General features: G+C 58.4%; 1 protein-coding gene across 2 annotated transcripts in view; it reads left to right on the top strand.

The window, feature by feature from the left end:
• Window positions 1–5,167: 5,167 nt before the first annotated feature.
• The window catches only part of CRMP1 (collapsin response mediator protein 1), a 37,218-nt gene continuing 16,202 nt past the window's right edge, over window positions 5,168–26,183 (top strand). The window contains exons 1-3 of one of the 2 annotated variants that reach the window (XM_084861211.1): window positions 5,168–5,664; window positions 22,359–22,447; window positions 24,549–24,733. In XM_084861211.1, coding sequence (XP_084717337.1) covers window positions 5,284–5,664; window positions 22,359–22,447; window positions 24,549–24,733 — 655 coding nt within the window. In that variant the 5' untranslated portion in view covers window positions 5,168–5,283. Of the gene's footprint in view, window positions 5,665–9,386; window positions 9,570–22,358; window positions 22,448–24,548; window positions 24,734–26,183 lie in introns of those variants that run through there. The other variant, XM_084861212.1, reaches the window with a different exon arrangement.

Here is a 26,183-nt window from a genome sequence, read left to right as displayed (position 1 = left end):
CCCTCTGACCTGCCGGGTCAGCACCCTCACGGAATGGGTGGAAACACAAGGCTCAGAGAGACACAGGGCCTGGGGCCCGAAGTCTCCAGAAGGTGCTGTGAGCTGGCCACCATTGGCCAGGGAGCCCTGCACTGGGTTCTAGGCCATCCCTGCCACTTGCCTGCTCAGGGCCCTTAACCATCGGAGCCCAAGTTTCCTCTTTCAGAGGAAGATGGGAGAGGAGGTCCCGCCTCCGGCAACCTCATAGGGACGGGAGAAGAGGATGTGGGACTCTGACCCCGCCTACCCGGCTCTGTCTACCCGCTGTCCAGTCCCGAGTCCCCCAGGGAGGGAGGCTCTGAGCGCCTTGGGGCCAGGGAAGCATCCCTGAGGGCAGACCAGCCCAATGTCCACAGAGACCTCAGAGGCAGGGGTGGCCTCGGCAGAGCTGGAGGCTTTGCTTCAGGCTTCGGATGAGATGGAACATGAATGGAAATTCTTCTGTTCTGCAGAAATACACAGGATGTGACTATTGCATGATCGAGCCCACCTGGCACAGGAGAGAGATCCAGGCATAACCCAGAAGCCCTGGCTGGAGCCCTGCGGCCCTCAGCTCCGAGGTTATGGGAAGGTCACGTCCCCTCCTCAGCTTACCCGCTTGGTGAACGGGGTGAACACGTACCTGCCTCAGCACCGGCTGAGGGCATTCACAGACATGCCGGAAGGGAAAGCACTTGGCAGAGGACAGCTTGTGTGCACGCTGGGTCCATGTCCCTGACTCAGTGTGTCTGGTCTGACCTACTGTGTGCCATCCTGAGCAATGAGGTCTGCTATGGCAGTTTGGGAAAAGCCCCCCAGGCTAAGGAAGGAAACCAATGCCTGTCAGATGGCTGTTCTGCACACTCCTCGTATGATTAGCAACAGTCAGCGAGTTGGCATGGCAACGTTTCCCTGCGAGTCGCTAGGTGGTGGTCCTAAAATAGGCCCACCAGAGGGTGGCGGCCGCGGAGAGCCACCCGGCGACCGGTCCGACGGCTCCGCAGGCCAAGGTGCCTGTGCCGCCACCTGTGTGCGCCGGGCTCCTGGCACTGCCCTTGCCAAGCTGGACAACGGTGTGGTCATTAAGGCGACAGACCCCCCTGGCCGGCAGGGCTCAGTGGTTGAGCATCGACCTAGGAACCAGGAGGTCCCGGTTCGATTCTCGGTCAGGGTCCAGGCCCAGGCTGTGGGCTTGATCCCCAGAGTAGGGCATGGGGGAGACAGCCCATCTGTGATTCTCTCTCGTCCGATGTTTCATCTCTCTCTCCCTCTCCCTTCTTTTCTGAAATCAATAAAAAATACATATTTTTAAAAAAGACGACAGACTCTGGAGTGTCCCTCCACTGACCCCGGCTGTCTGTGACCGAGGGGTGCCCAACTGCTCCCTGCGTGCTCTTCTGATCTGGGGTTCCAGATCTGGGTCTGATGCAATCCATTTCCTAAGGGGCATCGCTGAGCAACAGGAAGTAAATGAAGGAGCCCTTTCCACGCCCACCTTCCTGCCTGGAGAGGCCCCCCGAGTCCAGGGATGGGCTGGAGACTCACTGGGTCCTGGTGCGGCTGGGACGAAGGTGGTTTCAGCCGCCCCTACCCCAGCTTCCCGGCGTGACATCCAAGCAGACAAGCTCAGCCAACGTGTATGCATCACTTGGCGATGGATTACTCACCCCTCCATCCTGGCAAAGCAGCGGGAATCCAACTCCTTCAGACAGGAGTTCCTTCCTCCCTGTTTGGGTTACTCAGCAACTTATTGATTAAACATCACGAAGTTGAGGTGGGCCTGATACTTCCAGGCTGGTAAGTTTCCTTTAAGAGATTCACAGCTCGTGATGAGTTCCGGCTGAGATTCTGGGACGGGACACTTTCTGAGAAGTCAGCAACTCCTGAGAGCAGGGTGCTAGCCGTTTCTGATGTGTTTCACACACTCGGCGATGCTTTCTCTCTGCAGACAGGGCCTTGCGGGGGGGGGGGGGGGGGGGGGGGGGGCGGGGGTTGGGGCTGGGGGAGGGGGCTGGGTATAACATGAGCTCCGTCTCCCCTCTAGGCCATTTGTGGGGTGCACATTGCTCTCTGCCGACAGTGGTGATTCTTCACCCTGGTTGCATGTTGGACTCATCTGCAGAGCTTTTTAATATGTTTTTTATCGATTTTTAGAGAGAGGGAGTAGGAGAGAGAGATAGTAACATCAATGATGACAGAGTATCATTGATCAGCTACCTCCCGCATGCCCCCTACTGGGGATCGAGCCTGCAACCTGGGTGTGTGTCCCGACTAGGAACTGAACTGTGACCTCCTGGTTCACAGGTCTACCACTGAGCCACACTGGTCAGGCTGCAGAGGTTTTTAAATCAGACGCCATGGGTGGGGACCAGGCTGGGGTCTTTGAAAGCCCCACAGTGATTCAAACGGGCATCCAGGGGCGAGCCCACAGGCTCTGGCCTGGCGGTCCCTCCCAGCTCACCCGTCCTATGTTAACTGGATCCAGATGCCGCTGTGGGTCCCTCCCACGTCAGACTCGAATCGAGGTGTTCCTCACCAAGGAGGAAATGTGTGCTCAGCGCTGACAGAAGGAAAATGCTCGTTTTCGGAGCATTTGGGACCACGAGGCGGCTTTGTAGCCTCCCCTTGAGAGGCCCCGGAAGCAGCCAGTGGCCCCTGTGAAAATCCAGTGCGAGACCGGGGAGAACCCGCGGCAGGGTGGCGGGACCTGGGTGCTGGGACCTGGGTGCTGGGCCCTGGGTGCCGGGCTCCTGGAGGCTGACCCCGGCACAAGGACGCACACGCTCAGGCCGCAGGGCTGGTGACGTAAAGGCCCACCGAGGGGCTCCGGGGAGCGGTGGCCGAATCCTCATGTTTCAGAAGCAGATGTCCTCGGTGCGCTGTGGCACGTACATTGACCAGGGCGTGAGCACACGGCCATTTCCGTTCGGCCTTTGCTCCGGCGGCCAGCTGTGTCCCCACCTGGCCGTGAGATAAACCCGTTGGGGATTCCGGATATTTCTATGGGTTTAGTCAACTACGAATTTTATAGGTGAGAACGCTGAGGCTTAGAGAGAGGAGTAATTTGCCTAGGAGTTGCTCTAGAAGTTTCTGGAAAGAGTGAAACGTCCTTGCCTAGAATGTGCTGGGAACAGCATTCCCGGGACAGAAGTTTTCATTAAAAAATAGAAAACGCTCGCAACCTGGAGTCCCGCCGAGCTCAGGGGGACCCTCTGTGGCGAGTCGGTGCGGGGTGCCCAGGACACACGGAGGGAGGCGGGGACGGGGTGGCGTGTGTGGACCGAGTGGGGTGCTGGGAGTGCTGGTCTCGGTTCTAATTTGTGTTTAGCCTTCTCTCTCCTCCTCGAACAGACACTTCCCGGAGGCAGGGGCTGCATCCATAGTCATGGGTGTGTCCCCAGCACTGCGTTCCCTCTCAAGCACAGGGCAGGGGCTTGCCAAGTCCCGGTAGCAGGCGGCTGGCTGCTTTCCTTCTCTCCCGTTTCCTCCTCCACCCAGTGGGTAGGAAACAGCCCTCACACACTGCTCCTGGGTGAAGTAACAGTCAGGGGAGGGAAGAGGTGTCTGCTGAGACCATGGAGTCCCATCCCAGTCTTCAGCCCACAGGCCCAGCCCCAAGAAGGATCCTGTGAATGCTGCTGTCTGTCTGGGACTCCCGGGGGCTGGAGGACCGGTTGGTGCTGAAGGGACAGCTCCCAGCACGGGGAGGGGCGCTGGGGAGGCGGCTCAGAGCCAGGAGGTGCTGAGGGACTTGGCCCTGGACCCCACCAGCCCCTGTGCTGTGTGTCTGCACTTGCTGCAGAGGGGTTTGGCATTGGCGATTCCGCCGGTCCAGAAAGAGCAGCTGGGGCCCCGTTCCCCAGAGACCCGCGGGCCCCTCTGCCTGATGATAATCCTGGGAAGATGAGGGACGGTGTCTAGGGAAAGAGAGGGTGAAGGGAGCCCCAGAGAGAGACCCTAGGCCCCTTGCCTTCCACCTTGGCTCCAGTCACAGGAAGCCTGGCTCGCCCAGGCTGCATGCTCCTGGCTCAGCAAGGAGAGGTTGTATGGGGTCCTGAGAGGTGACCCCGGAATGGAGAATGTTTGTCTGGGTGACTGACAGGAATCTGTGAGTGTGTGTGTGTGTGTGTGTGTGATCTAACTCTTTGTCCATTTCTGGAGCATTTCCATTCAAGCTCTCCACTTCGCTTATATCTGTTTGCATGGGGGGGTGTCCAGTTAGGGTTTATGTGGGCGGAGTTACTCTGAGTTTGCCTTTGGCACTAGGGTGTGAAAATCTCTCCGCTGCGTGGGCGTTGCAGGCATGAGCATCATCTGCGTGTGCGAGTCACTGGTTCTATGCAAGAGTGTATTTCTCTGTCTAAGAGCAGACCATTCTTGTCTTGCTGGTTGTCCTCCCAGGAACGTTGTGTGTGTGTGTGTGTGTGTGTGTGTCCCTCCTCAGAATGTCTTCTCCCGCAGGGCAGGCCTCGGTTTACCTTGTGCATGGCTCTGTCCTCAGCGCCAAGGTGTGCCAGGCAGCAGGGGCATTCGGTGTGACGCTGCTGAGTCAATGTATGCAGCGTCTCTCCAAGTGTGCAATCCATCTCGGTGTGACGCTATGCTCGCAGGGGGCTGGGTGACTGAGAATTTCTGGTCTGCGTGTAATAATAGGCTTGGGATATGTGTGAGCATACATGTGTGTACAGAATTGTCTAGGATGTGTGTGCCGGAGCCCCTGTGTGTGTGTCTGGGGAGCCTATGAGTGATGGACTCCTGTGTGTGCCAGCATGTCTGTGCAGCTTTCACGTGTCTGTATGGCCTTAATTGTCTGGTGTGCTAGTGCCAACTTGTGTGTGACTCACTCGTGTGTGTGTGTGTGTGTGTGTGTGTGTGTGTGTGTGAGTGTCTGTGTGTGTGAGATGCATGGGACCCCACCCTCGCTCTCCCAGCGCCCGTGCTCAGCCTGCGGGCGGGCGGGGAGCGGGTGCAGGAGGGCACTGCAGTTCGGCCGCCCCTCGGCGCTGCGGCTCGGCTACGTCATCGTCCCTCCCCGCCCTCGCCGTCCCCGCCTCCCGGTCTTTGTAGCCAGCTACCTCCGCAGAGGCCCGGAGCCCCGCCCCGCCGGCCCCGCCCCGCGCGCCGCGCGCCCGCCCCGCCCGCCCCGCCCGGGGCCGCAGACGCGCCGGGGCCGCCGCGGGCCCGCACCGAGCGGAGCGCGGCGCACAGGGCGGCGGGGACCGCGCCGGGCGGGCGGCCGGGCGGGCGGGCGGGGAGCGGGGCGGCATGGCGGACCGGCGGCGCGCGTGGAACACGGAGGACGACCTGCCGGTGTACCTGGCGCGGCCGGGCAGCGCGGCGCAGACCCCGCGCCAGAAGCACGGCGGCATGTTCGCGGCGGTGGAGGGCGCCTACGAGAACAAGACCATCGACTTCGACGCCTACAGCGTGGGCCGCCGCGGCTCGGCGCGCACGCCGCGCGGGCCCGGCCAGCTGGACGCCGCCGGCCTGCCGGGCCCCGGCGGCAGCGAGGACACCGCCAGCGACGTGAGCGAGCCCTCGGGCTCGGCCGTCAGCTCCCCCGGCGAGCGCGACGAGCGGCCGCCCGCGCTCTGCATCCGCTGCCCGGCGCCCCGCGACCTGCCCCTGGGCCGGGACAATGGCCAGGTACCCTCGGGGCCCGCGCGGCCGGACGGAGGGGCGGGGCCTCCGGGGCCGCCGGGAGGGGGGTCGCTCGGGAGCGGGGCAGAGGCCTGAGCGCTGGGGCCGTCGCCGGCAGGTTTGGGGGGGGCCAGGGAAGGCCCCTTCCCCCCCCCTCCGCTGGGAGGTTCCCAGAGGGTGCATGCCGGGTCGGGATGGCCCGCATGGCCCGGCGCAAGAGAGCCAGCTCCACCCTCTTCTGCAGAAGGGGTCCTGAGAGGGGAGGTAAGTTAGCGAGGCGGCCCCATGGGCCCTTTGGGGTGCTTCTAACCCAGGGGTCCCTGTTCTCCGCTCCAGGAGCAGGGCAGCTCCGTCCCGCGTGAGTCCACGGATGGATTCGCTCCCTCATCGGGAATGTCAGAGCGCCCGCAGCGTGCGGGCTCCGGGACAGGGTCACTCAGTGGTCACACAGCCGGAAGCGGACAGAAGCCTCGCCCCGGGCGGGGGGCTTTCCGCGGGAAGGGTTCGGTTAGAGATTTGGATAGAACGGGAAACCTCTTACCCCCCAAGCCCAGGCATCCCCAGGGGCTGCTCTCTGAGCCCCACAGCACGGCCTGGGTGCTGCCTTCAGTGCGCTGCAGGGCAAGCGGGAGGCAGACTGGGGGTCTGATAAGACGCTAGCTTCCTGGACCCGGAGCCCCCTCTCCCAAAGTGAGGGAGCACCGTGGGGAAGAAACAGCAGGCCTTGGCCCTAGGGCTCCCCAACTTTGAGCTGGAGGTAGGTTGCCAGGGAACCCAGGGAGATGGTGGTGGGTAAGGACACAGCTTTGGGACGTATGGGTCAGGGCCCGGTGTCTGGGAAATGGAGGTTGGAGCACCGGAGGGCCGCGACCTGAACGCCTAGCCCCACCCCAGGCCAAATGGGGAGACACTCCTTGTGAGAAGGAAGGAAGTAGTGAGCATTCAGTAAGGGCTGGTTGTTAGTTTTATCATGATCATCCTTTGAATTCGCCCTTCCCTTCAGTGCTATGAGGGACATGAAGTGAGCCAGCAGGAGTCAGAGCTGGACCAGGAAAGAAACCCTGGACGAGTAGGGCAGGCCGGCCTGTGGCTGCTACAGCGCAGTAGTGAGTCTCCCACCCCCCATCCCTGCCAGCCACTTTGTCCCCATGGCTGGGAGCTCTCCGTGGTGCTGAAGCCGGCGCCCGGGAAGGGAAGGTGTCCATGGAGGGGGTGTGGACGGGGTGGAGGCCAGGGAAGGTGATATTGAGAGCGTCCCGTCTCCCTTTCTCACTTCCCTTTCTCCCCCTGCCCACCCGCTTCTCTGGTGGCCAGCCTCACTCAGGGTCCAGGCTTCTGAGACCGGAAGGAAGCGTTAGGGCCACAGACGGAGAAGCCAGGGTCAGTACTGGGAAACCCTGGCTTCCAGCATGGCCCTGCGCTCTCTCGAGCCTCAGCTTCTCCATATGGGAAGCGCGGGTGACATTCTCCTCCAGGCCCCCTCCAAGGGCGGTGGAGAGTGGGGGGCAGGGGGGCAGGGCGCTTTGTGCTGGACGGGCAGCTGTCAGGAAGCCCATGCCTGCTGAAGCTGCAGTCAGTTTATCTATGGCAGCATGGCCCCTGCGGCTCAGCCTGGGCCGGATCGCAGCCTGTCTCTCCCCCCCCCCCCCCCCCCCCCCGCCCCTTCTCTCTCCCCGTTCTCCACGGCTTCTCCGGGACAGGGGGCAGGACAAAAGGCGGCGCCTCCCGCCAGCTGAGGGCCCTGGCAGCCCCGGAGGTTCCTGACTATGGAGTCCAGGGGGCCTACCAGTCTCCCTGGGACAACCCTTTACTTTCTGGGGATCCAGCGGCCCGGAGCTCCGTTTGGGCAGGCCTCCTTGCTCCTGCGCTTTGCAGAGGGTGTCAGCCCTGCCCCCTCTCATCACGCTTTTCCCTGGGGCGGGAGGAGGGGTTTCTGCTGCGCAGGCGCAGCGTTTTCCCTGGCCCGAGGCTGAGCTACTGCGGGGCTTTGTACCGGGAAGTCTGCTTGGGAGCAGCTGTCTCTTTGGCCAATCTCTGGCCGGCGCCCCTCCCCCGACACACATGTGGTCTTGTCCCCAGCCTTGGCGCTTCCCTGCCCAGGCTGAGCCCTGGGGACACCCTGGTGCGTGGGTCCAAAGACTTAACGAAGCGAAGAGAGGATGGAGGTGTCGGGGGAGGGGGAGTGTCCTCGCCATGTCCCCTCATGGACAAGGCACCTTCCCAGCTCGGAGCAGCGGCTGGCTGGATGAGTGGATGAGCTCTGGCCGAGCTGGGCAGGAACCCGGCTCCCAGGTGCTGCTCTGCTGCAGCTCCTGTGCATGCCCCTGGGATACCTGACCTCACTCTGACCTCCGTAACCCTCACTCCACACCTGGCCTCGTGTTCCTGGAATATGGGGCTGCTCCCCCTTTGCAAAGCCACAGCCCACCTCCACTCGGCGGCCCAGGCACCCCTGGCCTCCCGTCCTGGACTGGAGGGAACCGGTGAGGGCTGCAGCCCCAGCCTGCGTGTGGGTGCTTCGGCACGCCTCTGGGCGGAACCCGGAATGTAAAAACGATGGGTCACTTCACAGTCCCCGTGGGCTGGGTGTTACAGGCAGAGTGAGGGGCAAAGAAGGCCAGCATTTGTTCTGGCCAGTGTTGTGGGGCCTGCTGGGGCTGTCCCCTTCGCACCTGCTACTCCTCCCTCGTCATGAAGTCTGTCCAGCCATGCCCTGGCCTCCCGTGTCTCTCCTGGAGCAATTCTGAGTCCTGGGGCTAATGTCCCTTCCCCATGGGAGTCAGGAGGTCCTGTTTCTCCTCCCGCCTTCCGTCTGTTCAAGAGGCCGGGAGTGGGGGTGGGGGAGGGGTTAGTGCCAAAGGTCTGGCCCTGGAGACAGTCACTGTCCAGTAGGCCAGACTGTGGGGGAGCCTGATGGCCGGGCATTGACGAATCAGCTGGTGCCGGGGTGGACCAGGCCATTATTAATGAGGACCCTGTCTCCTGGGTCCCTGCTGGCCCCTCTCCAAAGACAGCTGGCTCAGTGACGGTGGGGAGGGTGGTGGGAACGAGCTTTGTTGAGAAGCCTCGGGGATGGTCTGGGAGAATGGGTGCGCTTTTGTCCCCGGCAGGCCATTCAGGGAGCGGGTGCCCCTTGGAGAAAGGCTTGGAGCTGGAGATGGGAGATGCTTGGTCTGTTCAGGGAATGGCTTGCGGATGGACAAACGGGATCTGGGGAAGGGAGGCAGGAGGGGGCCGCCTCTGAGCCCGGGTCTGGGGGCTTTGGTCTGCAGTCAAATGCTCTACCACTGAGCTATGCCCCCTGACATGGTCTGGGGCTTTGGAAGCGCCTGCAGCTTGGGCGGGTCCTGGCAGCGGCGCGCGCTCTCTCCGCCAGCGGCTGGGGGTGGGGGGTGGGGGGGGGCGCGTTGCGCGCTGCGTCGGCGCTGCGCACCAGCTCTGCCTGCGCATCGCAAGGCCGCCTCGGGCTTCGGGAAGAACCCAGCACCCCGAGCCCTTCCCCATCGCGAGAGCCCGCCGCCTGTGCGCTCCGGGCGGGGCGGAGCGGGGAGATCGGGAGGGAAGAAGCGCTTCCTGGTTCCAGTCGGGGGCGCGATTAGGGCTCGGCCCCGCGTCTGCCGCGCCCTCCTCCCGCCGGGTCCTCCTCCTCCTCCCGCCCCCTCGCGGCGCCGGGCGGTGCTGGCAGCCGGGGCGGCGGTGCGCGCGCCGGGAGCCGGGAGCCAGGAGCCGGGAGCCGGGCGCGGCAGCTGTTTCAGCGCCGAGCCTCCCTCCGTCTCTGCCTCCCTCCCGGGCTTTGTCACCACGCCTGTGAGGAGTGGGGCTGAGAGAGAGAGAGAGAGAGCCGGACTGTGCCAAAGACAGCCGCCGGGGCCATGTCTCTCCAGGGCAAGAAGAGCATCCCACACATAACGGTAAGCCGCCCGCCCGCTCGCCCGCCTGCGGCCCTTGGTGGGGCGGGTGGTCACCGCGGGTCGGACCCGCCTGGGGAAGGAGGGGCGGCCCCGCGGGTTCCTGCAACACCGCGGCTGGGGCGGGGCAGGCCTCGCCTGGTGCCCCCTCCCCCGGCCTCGGGGGACAATGGGTGGGGGAGCCCGGCGCGCGGGGCGGGGCTGGAGGCTCGAGTCCGGAGGCCGGCATCCCCCTCCTCCCCAGGGGACGTGCCGGCGGCTGGCGCGCCCCGGGAGGAAGGATGCGGAGTTGAACAAAAGAGGGAGGGGCGCAGGGTCCGAACCTCCCGTCTCAGCCCTGGAGCCCAGCCTCCCGAGTCTGGGCCCGCACCGCCAGGCGCCTGCACCGAGCAGCCCAGTTCCTTCTAGCACCGGGGCAGCAAAAAGATCCACAGCCGCCCGGCTCCCATCCCAGACGTGGGGGGGAGTCTGCACCTGGAGACCGCGCCATGATGGAGGGCCCCTCCTGCGGTTAAAACTGGTGCCCTGGGCCGCACTGGGGCCGCGGCCTGGAAGGGTGACCGCGGGGATTTGGGTGGGAGCTGAGCCGTCCCTGAGTCCCTGGGTGTGGCCGGAAACAAAGCATCCATTTCTTCAGCTCTGTCCTGGGCGGGGCTCTGAGGGCTTCCCCTCCAGGAAACCCGGCCGCTGCCCCAGGGCTGCCTGGTACAAAGTGGAAGCTGACCGTTCCTGAGGGGCCGGACCCTCGGGCCCGGGGTGGTGGGGGCGGGAGCAGCTGGGTGCTGGGACCTGCACTGTGGGCGTGAGGAATGCTCCAGGTGGTGCCTGAGGTTTACGGAATGGAGACCCCTTGTCCTCAGGGATCCAAAATCCGGGCCCAGGGATGACTCCAGGGCCCCGAAGGGGGGCGGCCTGGGGAGGAGGAGGCAGCTGGCACCCCCACTCGCCTGCCCAGCATATTGCAGACGTTGTTTGATTGAATCTTCCCAATGAGTTCTTGGAGGGGCGTTGTGCGCTGGCGGTTGCAGGCAGAGGGAGGTAGGGAGGGACCTGGGCCCCCGCTCACGCAGAACAGCCGGCATCCCGCCCAACCAGGGCTGAACCTTCCCCGGGAACTCCCTCCTGGCCGCTGCTGCCTAGCCAGCGGAGCTGTGCTGAGTTCCCCAGCAGAGATGCAACTCCTGAGGGTGGGGACCCCACTTCCCCATCCCCATCCTGAACCCCTGCCCCTGGGACGGGAGGCACAGTGACCACTGCCTTCGCGGTGTAGGTGGCTAAGACCTCGTGGAAGGCGTGTGCTTGCTTCAGACTGGGCCAGGTGATAGGGGAGCCCGGGGTCTTTGTATGAGCCGGTCCCTTTCTTGGGACTTTCTAACCCCGCCCTCCAGGGGAACCGAGGCAGGTGATGGGGAGGGAGACAGTGACGGACAAGTTAGGAGCCCCGAGTCCCTTTGTGACTGCGGCCCATGGCAGGTCTGTACCTCCCAGGACCCCAGCTTCCAAGAAGCAAGTTTAGCAGGACTGTCTTCCAGGCGGGGCTGGGGGAGTGGTGCCCCTGGGGGTGCACAGTGCCCAGTCTGCACACAGCAGTCACTCTGCCAGCCTTCCCGAGGCGTGAGGCTCTGGAGTGGAGATGGGGCCAGATGGCCAGATACATCCTGCTCCGTGGCCTCACGGAGCCTCCAGCTCTGATATCCAAAGTGGGGATCACACGTGAGCATCTAAAAGGACCCTGGCTGAGCGCCCAGTGCGTGTTAGCACATAGTAGGGGCTTCGGAACCGCTGGCTGGTCCTGCCGCTTTAGTCCTTCCGGGGACCCCTGTGTAAGGGACTCTGAGGGCTTGCGTAGCCTGGGGCGAGGAGTCAGTGAGGAGGAAGCCGCCCTTGGGGAGGCATCTGTGTTTCATTTGGTCCTCAAGCCCATCCCAGCCAGAGAGACCCGTGGTTTAAAGGAGAAACGGCGAGCCCAGGAGAGTGGCCTTGGCCCGAGCTCCTATCCGGGCCCCTCAGCTTCCCCAGGAGCCGAGTGTGGCTCAGTGGGCGGGGCTTGTGGCTTTCCCAGGGTGCACCCTTCCTCAGTCAATAGCTCTCAGTTGGTCATTACCGGAAATTAAAGCACCTGGCCCGAGGGGCGGGCTGGGGGTGAGGGAACGTGGGAAGGAGCCGGCCTTCCGGAGTTTAGCAGAGGTTGACATTTTAGCCTGAATCACAATCGAGCGGAGGGGATGTTGTAAGGGGGAGTACAGGAGGCCGGAGGAGACATGGCAGGCGGAGCACCCCTCCTCTCCCCCTCATGTGGCATGTTGGAGAGAATGAAGGAAAGCTGGCCAAGCCAGCCTCTGCCCCCCAGGGCAGCTTCTCGAGCAATTAGAGACAATCCTGGAGATGGTAAGAGGCTGTTGGCAGCCAGGGTGTGTGTGGGCTTGGAGGCTGGAGGGGTTTCAAAAAGCTACAGCCCTGAGGTGCATCCTCAAGTCACCCCTGCTTGATGGTGGGTCACTCTGTGCCCCTGTGAGCCTCAGTTTTTCTCATCTGAACAATGGGGATACGGCCCCAGCTTTGCCAATGAATGCCGAGATAGGAGATGGACCCTGGCACAGAGGGGGAGAGGGGCCGCCCCGGGCGGGGCGCGTGTACACACAGGCAGGGACACGGCCAGCTTGGAAACGCTCTGCTCCTGTTGATTATGGTCGTGGCGTCTTTTCCCTCTTTTTTCCACCCCAGCCTCTTCCTGAGAAAACACAGTAGCCGGAGAGAGGAGAGGGGGAAAGCAGAACCGCTTAGCTTCAGCCTCCAGGGGCTGTTTAAAATATTCACGAGGCTCTGTTTCGTGTGTGGCTTTTTAAAAAATTAATGGCCCCACCGGGGATTAACTCAGCTGAAGCTGTTTCTCGCACTGGGCACCCCGTGTTGTGGCTGAGTGACTGGCAGGTGCTGGGCGTGGCTCTCGGCAAACAAAGGCACGTGGGCTCCTGGCCCTGCCGAGGCTCCGGGCTCTCACAGAGCCGCCCAAGGGGGCTGCCTGCCCCTTGTCGGGGGAGACAGGAGTGTCCGCCATGGTGGCTAAGCATTATCACTCAAAATAACACTTCCCGAGGCCTGGTCACCTCCGCTTTTGTCGTGTATTCCAGCCGGAATCCAGCGGGGATTCCATGACCAATCACTTGGGTTACAGAGCTGTCCTGGGAGGGACACAGCCCGGGTGTGTCCTCCTTGTGTTCCAAAGAGTACACTGAGGCCCACAGAGATGTGGTGGTGTGTACAGGCTCTTGCCGTGCCCGGCGGAGGCGTGAAGAGCTCAGAGCCAAGCGGGAGGGTGGCAGGCTGGTCGGCCGGCTCAGCAATCACTAGCTGGTTTGAAACCTCTGTGTGTGTTACGATGCGCTGATTACAGAGAGTATGTGTGTGTGCATAGCTGGGTGTGTGAGTGTAGAAGAGGGTAGGTGTGATCTGTACGGCGTACAAAAAAATATCAGGAAAATGAGCGGGGAAGAAAGATCAAGCAAAAGGCACCCGAGACGGAAGGCGTGGCTCTAACGTGCGAATGTGCAGAAAACGCTGCTCCTGAGGGTGGAGCCTGTCTGTAAATACTCCGTTTCTTTCCCTGTCCTTTTACACAAAGGGTTTGAGACGCCTATAGGGTTGGTTACGCAGAGTGAAATTGGGGGAACGGGGGTGAGAGGTACGGGGCCAGAGATGGAGATTAGGGAGCCAGGTACGGAAGCCAGGAGAATGCAGGAGTCCCAGCCTCAGGGGCCCCGCCACGTGCTGTGTACTGACAGTCTCCAGGGGGTGCTGCTATGTTGTGATCGGCATTTAAAATTGACACTCGCTGCCGCCAGGTGGACAGAGCGTTCTCGCCGCATCTCCCAGCTGGAGCCCTGAGCACGCACCAGCAGAACGGCGTTGAATGGGGTCTCGCTTTTGTGGGAGTACAAGATCATCCTTGCCCAGGGCGGGCAACCTCAGAGGACGTGGCCCCTGGAGCACATAAAAAGCTGTGAGGGCCGCGGACAGCACCTGGTGCTGAAGAGCAAGCAAGTGCAGCTAAGGAGCTTTTATTAAAGGCCCCTGGAGACAGACACAGGCCCAGTCGTAGGGCTGGTTGGCAATGACGGCTGACTTATTTGGTGGTGTGTTTTATGCTGCTGCAAATTTTTACATCACAGTTACCCACCCCTCCCCCCTCGTCTCCAGGAGATACGATCCGGGACCTCCAGTGGGTGTGAGAAAGCACGGATAGTACTGAGCCCTGCATAGACTGGCTTTTCCTGTAGATGTTCCGGGGGTCTTATCCAGCATCTAGAAGGGTTCAGGAATCTGGAGAAGGGCTGCATGTAAATTATTAAAGAGCCCAGAGATGAAATATAATTTTGGAAGGCATTTTGAGGAGCCAGAGGAGCTTGGCTGTAGGAACCAAGTTCTCCTGTCTCTCTGGACCCCTTGCTTTTTATCAACACAAATTGTCCTAAGGCAATGTTGATATACAGATCAAAGGCAAGGTTTAGTACCGTATATACAGAACCCATTGTAGATTGGGGGAACTGCCTACAGCTGTTCAGGTGTTTGGCCAGCAGGAGGCAATAACGTGTAGATTGAAATGCCCTCAGCTGTCTGGCAGCAAGCAATCATTTATGCATCCTTTTCAGGTGTGGGGAAATGCCCTCAGCCATTTCCAACAGGCAATATGTATTTTCTAGCCCTTGCTGAAGGCTCAAGGTCTACCAACCTTTTGATGAACTTCTTGCATTTATGACCTGCTGCAATTAGCTTCTGGCATAGCTGCACGCACTCACTGCTTCTCTCTGGCATGTCCTAATGGCCAGCACCCCCACTCTTGCACTTTGGGGCGTTGTTAAGTGAAATGAGGGGGACGGAGGCAGCACCTAAGGAACTGACAGGTGGCCGTGCATACGATGTGGGCGGATACGCTGGACAGTTCCAGGTGGTATGGAGTGGGGTTTCAGCACGCTCCTTGGAAGGTGCACAATTGAAAACATATGCATTGTTGTTGTTTGTTTATTTTTATTTTTATTTTTGTTGATTTTAGAGAGAAAGGGAGAGGGAGAGAGAGAGAAATGCCAATGATGAGAGAGAACCATTAATCCGTTGCCTTCTACACGCCCCCTACTGGGGACTGAACCCAAAACCTGGGCATGTGCCCTTGACTGGAATCGAACCTGGACCCTTCAGTCTGCAGGCTGAGGCTCTGTCCACTGAGCCACACTAGCAGGGCTATCTGCATTGTTTATGTCTAAATTTTTTCCGTTCAATACTTTTGGACTGCAGTTGGCCACAGGTAGCTGACACTCGGAAAGCGAAACCGTGACAAGGGGGACTGTAGTTGTAAGTAGGAACCGAACAGAGAAAGGTTGAGAGTCACTGCCCTGGAGAGAGGCAGTGGCCAGATCACAACTGCTCTGTGAGTCGACAGCCCTGGACTGGTATTGGTGGCCTGGGAAGGGGCACGGGGTCTAGGATGCTTCGTGGGGTGGCTGGTCTGCAAAATAAGCCACCAAAAGGGGGGAGGTGATGGCTGTAGACACACGAAGGGACAGTCCCCGCCCCTTCCCTAGGCCTGAGCCCAGGCACCGGCCACTCTCCCTGACCAGGCTCGCTCTCCGCGCCCTTTGCCTGTGTGTGAGCCGGGCCCATCGCCTGCCGGGACTCCTTCCTCCTGGAGCTGGAACTGTGAGCACTCCCACTCCATTCACCTGGGTTCTCGCGCTTGGAGGATGGGGCAGGGTGTGATTCTCCCTGGCGTGTCCCCAGGAGCACTCTGCACACGGGTGACTCAGAGCTGGGACTCCGAACCGAGGGAGGGGATGAATGAAGAGGGGGTGGCTTCTTTGCCCAGCGAGGTGCCCGCCACTCCTGCATTTGACGTTCCCTAGCAAATGCCCTCTTCACGGAGTTAGCGTGTGGGTGGCTGCGACCAGGAGGAGGCGAGGGTGGCACGGAGGGCACTCGGAGAGGACGCAAAGCCTCCTCGTGGTGCGCGGGCAGCGGGGAGAGGGTGGTCTGACTCCCGAAGGGGCTTCGCTGCACGTCACCCTGGAAGGCAGGCTTTTACAGTGAGGACCTCCCAGAGGCAGGGGGGTCATTGTGGGCCGCCTCCCATCCGGACCTTTGCTGAGGAGCTGCGCGGTGTCAGGACTGGAGTCAGTGCCACGGAAGGCTCGATGGATCCGAGGCAGAAATGCGCTGAGCGAAGAGGTGGCCGCTTGGGGGCGATGCTGCCTGTACTTTTTGTCACTCCGTCTTTGTAGACCCTCAGGCCTTCTGCCCCGTCTCGGCCAAGAGTTGACTTATACAACCTCAAAGTTGAAAGGAGCCTTGCAATGTACAATTTTTTTGTGTGTGTGCTTGTGCACTTAAGGAGGCTGAGAGTGCCCACTGCGTCTGCTCCACGGCGATCTCCCCTCCAGTGTAGGAATTCCAAACCCCGCTTTTGCATGCCCCCAGTGATGGGGAGATCACCACTTCCCAGCACCCGCTTTACTCTAGGAAGCTCTGCCATTGGACAGCTCTTCTGTATGCAACGCGAGGGTCTGCCTTTTCCCCATGTTTGCCCTCGGAATCTCATGGTCCCATCCTCTTCCACGCGGGAATTCCTGGAAGCTGTTTCACAGAGGCCCGGGGCCCCTTCTGTCCCTAACGACCCCGATTCTCTGGTCCTCACCGGCAGAGTCCAGGTATGACATCTGGATTTTTTGTTCCATTTTTTTTCCTTCTTTCTGCTGTCCTTGGCCTCTGAGCCTGCGGAACAGAATGGATCCAAAATAAAACTTACTTCCTGGGCACCTTTCAAATGGACTCTGAACACCCCAGAGTCACAGACGCGCTTGAGGGGCCGATGAAAGCGGTGGGGACGCGCAGTGCAGGGGTGGGGCCTCGGCACTGGCTCTCAGGCCAGGGCTCAGTGCGGAGGGCTCCCGCAGAGTGTCCTCCTGGCCCCGGGAGGGCGTGCTGGGATTACCTCCACGGCAGAGGAGGGGCCCGAGGCTCAGAGCGCAGGGCCTGGCCACGGCTCCCTGTGGAGAGGCCGTGTGGACTGAGGTGCAGTTCGTCCCCAGGGGGAAGGATCTGGGAGAAGATACAGATCAAAACAAGCTGGCAGACAGCGTCATGAGGTCAGGAAACAGCGACAGCCAGGCCGTGAGCCACGTGCTGTGGGGACTCCAGGGAGGGCAGCAGGTTCCTGGTGTCAGAGCATGTACCCACCAGGTGAGTTGGAGATGGGGAGGAGGGGGCGGCTAGCAGGGGTGGCAGCACCTCCAGGGAGCCCCAGGCTATGGCAGTGCCATGTGACAAGACCAATATGGTGGCACAGGCTAGGAGAGGGGAGCAGCCGGCCTGGGGAGCCAGGGGGATGTGCTTTGCCTGCGTGAGCACAGCTGGGGACGGGCTTTAGGGTCTCGGGCTGTCCTGGGTGGGATCTGGGAATCATGGTGAGGGAGAGGTTGAGGATGGACGTGAGCATCTGGATGCAATCCATTCCTCCAGGTTGCAAGGACGTTAAAACATCAGGCCCCGTCCTAAGTGCTGAGTCCTCTGCTTTACACCGGAAACTGAGCACAGAGAAGCCACCTGCCTGCCCCGGGGGATTACACCTGTAGGGCCGGGGCAGGCCACAGGCAGCTGGCTTGGGCCCCATGTCTTTAACCAGCGGGGGTAATAATAGTGAACTCACCCGGCCCGCAGGGTGTTGTCAGTGTTTGTTAGCTGACTGGGTCTCACATTTGATCTTTTCCCTCTGGAGGGCCCTTTGACCTTTCAGAGCCTTTCCTCTGCTGCTCACGTTTGGCCATAACGGCAGCAATGCTGCCAGGAGGGAAGAGGAGGTGCATGTCCCTGTGACGGGCTGGATAGGAGCTGAGTAGATGCATATTGTTCTCACCTGCCCCCATTTTGCAGAGGAAGGAACTGAGGACCACACTTGCTCATCAAATACGTACAGGGAGGAGAGCACGGGGCTAACCACCAGGGGGCGCTGGGCTGTCCCTTTGTAGGCAGCAGGTGGCTCTGGGTTACCCAGTGTCTCCAGGGGCTCCCGGCTTTGTGACCTGGAGCCAATAGCTTAACTTCTCAGTTTGCTGTTTGTAGCAATCAGACCCGCCTCTTTAGGAATTGAAACTGGAAGCCCACGAGGTGCAGGGCTGACACTGAGCCTGTGTTCAGGAACGTGAGTTTCTTTCTTTCTTAAAAAAAAAAAAAAAAGCCGAAACCGGTTTGGCTCAGTGGATAGAGCGTCGGTCTGCGGACTGGGGGGTCCTGGGTTCGATTCCGGTCAAGGGCATGTGGCTTGGTTGGGGGCGCATCCCCAGTGGGGGGTGTGCAGGAGGCAGCTGATTGATGTTTCTAACTCTCTCTCTCTCTCCCCCTTCCTCTCTGTAAAAAAATCAATAAAATATTAAAGAAATAAAAATAAATTCAACAAGAACATATTTTTTTTAAAAAAACAAAAAAACAAAACTATATATATATATATATATATATATATATATATATATTATTGATTTTTTCACAGAGAGGAAGAGAGAGGGATAGAGAATTAGAAACATTGATGAGAGAGAAACATTGATCAGCTGCCTCCTGCCTGCCTCCAGGATGTGCCTGCAACCAAGGTACATGCCCTTGACCGGAATTGAACCTGGGACCCTTCAGTCTGCAAGCCGATGCTCTATCCACTGAGCCAAACCGATTAGGGCAGGAACTTGAGTGTCTTAAAGGAGGTGGGTTTCTGTTCAGAGGGCTTTGTGCAAGGAGAGACACAAACGTGGGTGTAGACAGAGTCCGTAGAGTCTGACAGCTGGGCCCCGCCTTCTGGGGGCAGCCTGAAGGCCCTGCCCACGCCCGGGGGCACCGCAGAGGGGTGTTATTTTAAAACCGGGTGCTCAGTCCCGCAGGGAGGATCTCCTGAATGCCTGCCAGGTATCCTGGGGCCTGAGGGCTCTGTGTTGTAGCCGCAGTTGTCATGGAAACAGGCCTGCGCTTGCTGGCAGAAAAGGCCTGCAACCCATGGGGACTGCCTGCAGTTCTGATTCGCTGAGGAGGAGAACGCCATGCTGCTGGTGGCCCCGCCCATGCCGGTGGAATACAATGTGGGTTAATTAGATTCAGTCTCAGGCCTGTCACCAGCAGGACTGCTTCCTGGGGAGTGTGACAAAGGGCCTCCAGCTGGCAGGCCGTCCCCCGAGGCAAAGTCAGAGGCAAGGGGCTGGCTCTCTGTGAGCCCTGGGCCTGTGCTGCAGTCCCAGGAGGGTGGGTGGGGATGGCGCTGGAGCTGGGAGGCAGGGGCTCCGGCTACTAAAGGTCGTGACCAGGCCATGGGGTTATGAAGTCTCTGGTCCAGATAGCGGTCTCTGGCTGAGGCTCTGAGCACAGTACACCAATGGGGTGCCAGTTCTCTCCGATGGAGCGATGCCCAGCAGCGGGCAACCCCATTGCCCTGGCTCATGGCACTGACCATTGACTTATAGCCAGAGGCCTGGGAGGGCCCAGGTGCCGCAGGGCGCAGCCGGACCTGTCTTCGGGCTTCTGTCTGGGTCAGGTCTGCTCCTTCTTTCTTCTCATCCTGGGACTCCAACCTAAGGAGACGCCATTTCTTGGGTCGTGCGGTTTTCCGGCTGAGGGTGGGCTCTGGGAGCCTGAGCGGAGACCCGCCAGCCCCCTGAAGCCTGGGCTCAGAGGGTGGGCCACAGCCACTCTCATTCTATTGGTCAAAGCAGGTCATGTGGGTGGAGGCAGGTGGGATTGTGAAACTGGAGCCCAATCTACCACAGAGGGTTCATGCGGGCATCATCCGGCTGTTTGTGGACTCCTGGCCACCTTCTAGAGCTGGAGAATGAGGACTGACAAGAGCACTGGCCTGGGGTTTTCAGTGGCCCATCCCCAAGGACTTGAGGCTCCCCGAGGCCGCGGTGATGGGAGTTGTACGAGTGGGGGTTGGTCCTGCTAGATTTTTGAGTTGCAGACATGAGCTCTCCATCAATGACTTGTAGGATGTGAAGGATTCACGACTTTCAAAACGGACCTTCATGTTCCCTTTGTCTTAAGAGAAAGAAGTTTCTTCAGCATTTTAGCATTTAGTGCGTGGACAGGCACATGTCCGCACGAACGGGGCTTTTCTGAACTTGCTGAGACTCGTTTCCGTGCTTGCCCTTCGGAGATGAGGCATTCTTCATCTTCCCAGAAATGACGGGTCCTTTGGTTATTCCGAGCCCCCCTCAGGTATGAACCAGGCAGCCCCGCTGGAATCCGTGTGTCCCAGCAACACCAAACCTCTGAGGTCCCCTTTTAAAAAAAGTATATATATATATATATATATATATATATATATATATATATATATATATATATTTCAGAGAAGAAGGGAGAGGGAGAGAGAAATGGAAACATCAATGATAGAGATTCATTGATCGGCTGCCTCCTACATGCCCCACACTGGGAATTGGGCAAGTGCCCTGACCGGGAATGGAACTGTGACCTGCTGGTTCTTAGCTGGGCTGCAATCCATTCATTTAAAACTTTTTTTTGACATGTGCCCGTTTATTAGCTGCAGATTCCAACTGTGTATTAGTGAAGCCTTGTAGGAGAGGGTGTTCCTGTCCTCCCTTAACTTCCTGGGGAAGAAGTAGCGGACTGAAGGGTTGGTGCAAAGGACTTGGAACCGACTCTGAGCCATGGTTGCTTTGTTTCGGAGGAGATGTGAAGATTGCAGGGATGCCAGTGAGCGGAGAGAGAAAGGCAGTGAGGCTCAGGCTGGGTGGGGGTGGGGGAGAGAGAACTTCAGCATCCCAGGGATTGGAAAGCCCTCACTGTCCTGGTCCCCAGGGGCGTTTCAGGACCATGGACAGCACACCCTCATTCCATTCTTCCTCCTGGAACTCTGAGCCTGCTGTCTGTCTGGGCTTATTCTACTTACCCAGCTGCAACGTGCCCCTTCTCCTCCTCTTTGAGCTTTGTGAACTCCTCATATCTCAGAGCCCAGCTCACACGCCCCTCCTGGCTGACAGCTCTCTCTGTCCCTGCCGTCTCTGTAATAACAGCTTTGGTTGTCTGTTTACCAGACAGCCAAGGATGCTAAGCGTGTGGTTATGGGGTACGTGTGGATTTGATGAGAAAAGCACCTCTCATTCCTCCTGGAGATCTTCCGACGGCAGGATGTTTGATTCCTCTGACTCTGGTGGAGACGATGGGGTTTCTTCCCACCATGCAGTGGGGGAACAGCTCTCGGAGGTTCCATGCTTTGCTCAGGGACGGACTGTGATGCAAGACATGCGCTGTGATCCGGACCTCCCCCCGCCCTCCCTCCAAGCTGAGGCTGCTGTTTGTGTTGCTGTTGTATGGGAAGGAATGCCTGACATTTTAAAAAATGTATTTTTATTGATTTCAGAGAGAGGAAGGGAGAGTGAGAGTGTGAGAGAGAAATAGAAACATCAATGATGGGAGAGAATCATTGACTGGCTGCCTCCTGCACACCCCCTTCTGGGGATCGAGTCTGCAACCTGGGCATGTGTCCTGACTGGGATTCAAACCTTGACCTCCTGGTTCATGGGCCGACACTCAACCACTAAACCACACCCGCCGGGCAACACCTGGAGGTTTTTAATTTTTCAATATATAGTTATTGATTTCAAAGAGGAAAAGAAAGGGAGTAAGTGATAGAAATACCAATGATGAGAGAGAATCATGGACCGGCTGCCTCATGCACACCCCCTATTGGGGATCGAGTCTGCAACCCGGGCATGTGCCCTGACCAGGAATTGAACTGTGACCTGGTTCATTGGTCAATGTTCAACCACTGAGCCAAGCTGGCCGGGCTCTTTATAATTTTTTATATCACTCTCCTTTTCTATTCTTCCCACTCTTTTCAAATATTCTCTTGCTTTTCCCTCCCCTTTCCTTTGCCTCCTGCCTGTCAACCCCCTCTCCTCCCACTCAGCAAACATTTGCTAAATACCGTGTCCTCGCAGCCCCTGGCAGGTCCCCGAGGACACAGCGGTGAATGGCACAGGCCCTCCTGGCCATGAAGGCGTCCACCCCGGGAGAGGGTCATGTGAACAGCGACCATGACGTGTGATGACTGTAATGGGAGAGGGATGTGCAAGGGGCAGCGGGGCCGATGGGGAGACACCCCAGACTCTCTGCTGGGGGGAGTCAGTTGCTGCCAGAAAGATCTACCCACCCCAGAATGACCGCCACAGAAATGTTACTTTTTCACCTAACGTGTCATTGCTCAGGGCCTCTGTTTGTTCTCAGGAGGCCCTGGGGAGTGTTTGGTGTCTGAACGATGCCTGTGGGTGGTGTGGTGATGGGTTGGGAATTAATTCAGGATCCTACGTCCGTGGAGTTCCCTGTGCTTCTCCGGGGCCTCTGTGATTTGTACTGGGCTCAGCCAGTGGGGTAACTAACACATCACAGCTCTGCTGCCGGTGGGGAGTCACATTTCAGGCAAACGTGTAATATATAGTATGTCAGATGCATGCAGTAAGTGCTGTGTGAACATAAATGGGTGAGGGCTGTGGGGTCGGCTGGCGGGCAGTGGTGTAAGTTGTTCCTAAGGGCAGCTGAGGGGAGGGCTCTCAGGTGAGTGACGCTGAGCAGAGACCCCGAGCAAGTGGGAGAGCGAACTTCCCCCGGAGCTCAGAGTCCATCTTGTGGGCCTTGCTTTTTGACGCTGCTTGTTACTTTTGAAAATATTTGAATGATTTTATATTAAAAGTTAAAAGCAAATAAAAACTCCTGGCTTTTCCCCAATGACACTGAATACTTTGCTTGGCTTTTCAGAGTGACCGGCTCCTCATCAAAGGTGGACGGATCATCAACGATGACCAGTCCTTCTATGCCGACGTCTACCTGGAAGATGGACTTATAAAGTGCGTGGACCAACAGACCTTTAAAATATATGTGTGTGTGTGTGTGTGTATAATAAAAGGGTGATATGCAAATTAACCATCACTCTGTCACCAAGATGGCAGTGCCCAGTCCCCGGAGTCCCCCAGTCCTGGTGGGGGGTGGGGGGGCTGCTGCTGAGAGCGGGCAGCATGAGCAGCCTGGCAGAATGCTTGCTTCGTCACCGTGGTGACGGAGGACCTCTGGGCAGTGGGCGCGGAGTGGCTGGGGTGGGATGCTTGCTTCGTTGCCGCAGCCATGCCCGGGCCTTGGAAGGCCTCTGGGGGATGTGGGAGTGGCCCGCAGCCTCCATGGCTGAGCGCAGGCTGGAGAGGAGATGGCGGGCCTGCCTCCTGGGAAGAAGCGCCGGTCCCTCCCAGCTCTGGGGTGACGCTGCAGTTCCTGTCAGCTCCCAGGAACTGATTTTAGAGAGAAAGGGAGAGGAAGAGAGAGATAGAAATATCAAGGATGAGAGAGAATCATCGTTCAGCTGCTTCCTGCACGCCCCCCACTGGGGATCAAGCCCATAACCCAGGCTTGTGCCCTGACCAGGAATCAAACCGTGACTTCCTGGTTCATAGGTGATGCTCACTGAGCCGCACCGGCCGGGCTAAGCAGACCTGTGAAGAAGCCATTCTCAGAGGGGAAGGGAGGCTGAGCTCTGTGCTGTGACTGTGCCGTGTTCCTGTGACTATCGGGGCTGGAGCAGTCCGGGGAGGTTTAACTGCGGTGGAGGAGGTCCTAGCGTTCACTGAGTGCCCCTCCGGGAAGCACACCCAGTCCCTGCTCCCCCTCCTGGGCGGGGCGGGCAGGGAGAAGTCTCTGTCCCGCGTCACAGGCCCATCAGGGCAGCGCGAACTCCGGCCTCGCACACTTGACAGAGCTCGCAGCTCTCTTGCACCTGCTCAGACTTCCAGAGGTGGGTGAGGGCCAGGAGAGGGAGGAGAGTCTGGCTTCGGACGGGGCCGGGCACTGAAAGGAAGACGTGCATCGAGCTGACGTCCTCCTCCACCTTCTCCCCGTCGGTCCCCTCTCCACCCTCCGGTGACATCAGTGTGAGACTGCTCGGGCCTCCGTGGCAGAGTACCCGGACCGATGGGAGGCTCAGGTCACAGGCACGGGCTTCTCATGCGCTGGAGGCTGCAAGTCCGGGACTTGTGCAGGTTTTTAAAAAAATATATATTTTATTGATTTTTTACAGGGAGGAAGAGAGAGGGAGAGAGAGCTAGAAACATCGATGAGAGAGAATCATCGATCAGCTGCCCCTTGCACACCCCCCACTGGGGATGTGCCCGCAACCAAGGCACATGCCCTTGACCGGAATCGAACCCGGGACTCCTCAGTCCACAGGCCAATGCTCTATCCACTGAGCCAAATCGGTTTCAGCTGCAGGGTTGGTTTCTAGGGAGACCTCTCCCCTCGGCTTGTGACAGCGTCTCCCTGCCTGTCCTCACGTGGCCTTTCTCCTGGCACATGGGCTCCGCGTAGCTTCCTCCTCTTATAAGGACATCAGTCCTGCTGGGTCAGGGCCCACCCTGCCGGTCCCATGGTGCTCTGGGACCTCTCCACAGGCCCCGTCTCCAAGTGGTCACGTCCTGAGTCCCGGTGTTAGGACGTCAACACGGGAAGGTGGGGCTCACAGTTCAGCCTGTCACACCGTCTGAAAGCTGGTAGGGCCGAGGGGGCTTTTCACTCTGTCTTGCTGCAAACACTTCCCTCCGTGCCGTGAGCCAGTCGCTAGAGGTATGTGAAGTGCTCTGAGTGACTTTACCACCGAATGGAGATGCTGGTCTCCGCTCTGCCGGCACCTCCTCCTGGAAGCCTTCCCAGATTGCCAGGCTGTTGAGATGACCTGCCCTTTGCAGCACTGGGTCATGACCATCTGCCCACATGCCCCGCCGCCGCTGCCTCATTGGTCCTGAGCCCCCCGAGGGCAGGGACCTGCCTGAGGTGTCCCTGTCCGCCCAGTGCCCTGGATGGGGCCTGGCTCAGAAGTGTCTCCCTGAGGGTCTGAAGCTGCCCAGGTGGCTGACTACCTTTTCCTTTTCCCAAAGAACCCACGCCTTCTCTGTCGTTTGTCTCCAGACAAATAGGAGAGAACCTGATCGTTCCCGGAGGCGTGAAGACCATCGAGGCCAACGGGCGGATGGTGATTCCCGGGGGCATCGACGTCAACACATACCTGCAGAAGCCGTGCCGGGGCATGACGGCTGCCGACGACTTCTTCCAGGGCACCAGGGCGGCGCTGGCGGGCGGGACCACCATGATCAGTGAGTTACACCCCGCCTCGGGGCCATGGGCGTGACTTCTCTCCATCACCAGCATCAGCAGCAACCCCGTGCTCAGCGAGCACCAGGCCCTTAGCTCAGGGTACCATTTAACGTAACCGTCACTACAACCCGCCTTATACATAGCATATACCCACCTATTACGTGCCACTGGTGGTGCACAAAGTGATTTTAGAGGCAATATAGACATTGAAAATGTTAAAGTATTTTAGTGCACCTATAGAAATAAAAGCATAATATGCTAATTAGACCAGATGTCCTTCCGGAGAAACTTCCGAACGAAGCCAGGGCTGCGAGGGAAGCCCAGGTCCCGGGTGCCAGACGGAAGCTGGTGCCGGCAGCCAGGGGAAGGAGGGCCTAGTCTTGCATGAATTTCATGCATTGGGCCTCTAGTATTTGAATAAAATAAATGGCCCCTCATGGATATTACTGCTTAGGTTGAGACTGAAGTCAGAATTTAGACTGTTAGAAGCTATGAATTAATTTAAGAAAACATAAAGAAAAGAGTGATATATATATATCACTTTCTTTATATATATATAAAGAAAAGTATATATACTTTTCTTTATATATATATATATATATATATATATATATATATATATATATATATATATATATATAGTGATATTGCCAAAACCGGTTTGGCTCAGTGGTAGAGCATCGGTATGCAAACTGAAAGATTCCAGGTTCGATTCCGGTCAAGGGCATGTACATTGGTTGCGGGCACATCCCCGGTGGGGGGTGTGCAGGAGGCAGCTGATCGATGTTTCTCTTTCATCGACATTTCTAGCTCTCTATCTCTCTCCCTTCCTCTCTGTAAAAAAATCAATAAAATATATTTTTTAAAAAAGAGTGATATGGATTATAGGGAGATAAGGCAAAATATTCCTAAACATGGTTTGCTGATGGCTGAAGTTTTAGAACCAATGACATATGTATTATTATGTCACATGTGGGAGTAGAAGCTCAGAGAGAGCAGTGAAGTAACCTTCTCAAGATTACACAGCTGGGAAGTGGTTGTATTAGTCAGAATTGCTGTCACAATGCTGCCTAACAAATAGTTCCCTCCAGACACAGTGTGGAGTAGTGGGAAAGTGGTCAGACTCAGAGCTCACAGGACTCTGTGGGAATCTAATCCCCGCCTTCGTTTACTAGTTGTGTGACTTCAGACAAGCTCCTTACCCTCTTTGAGCCTCATTTTCTTCATCTGAAAAATGTTACAGGATGGTTGTGAGGATTTAATTAGATAATTTATGTAAAGCCTCTGTGGCAGTATCTGACACATAAATAAGCATTCAATAAATATTTGTGAGGATGACAATAGTAATAACAGTGAGGACAATGGTGGTAATGAAGACTCACTGAAGTATCACTGCTGATGATTATAATATGGTGACAATGATGGCAATATTCACAATGATGATGGCAG

The sequence above is a fragment of the Pipistrellus hanaki genome (genome assembly GCF_964339955.1).
Source record: "Pipistrellus hanaki genome assembly, chromosome: 1".
NCBI lineage: Eukaryota > Metazoa > Chordata > Mammalia > Chiroptera > Vespertilionidae > Pipistrellus > Pipistrellus hanaki.
This window is presented reverse-complemented; position numbering and strand designations above follow the sequence as displayed.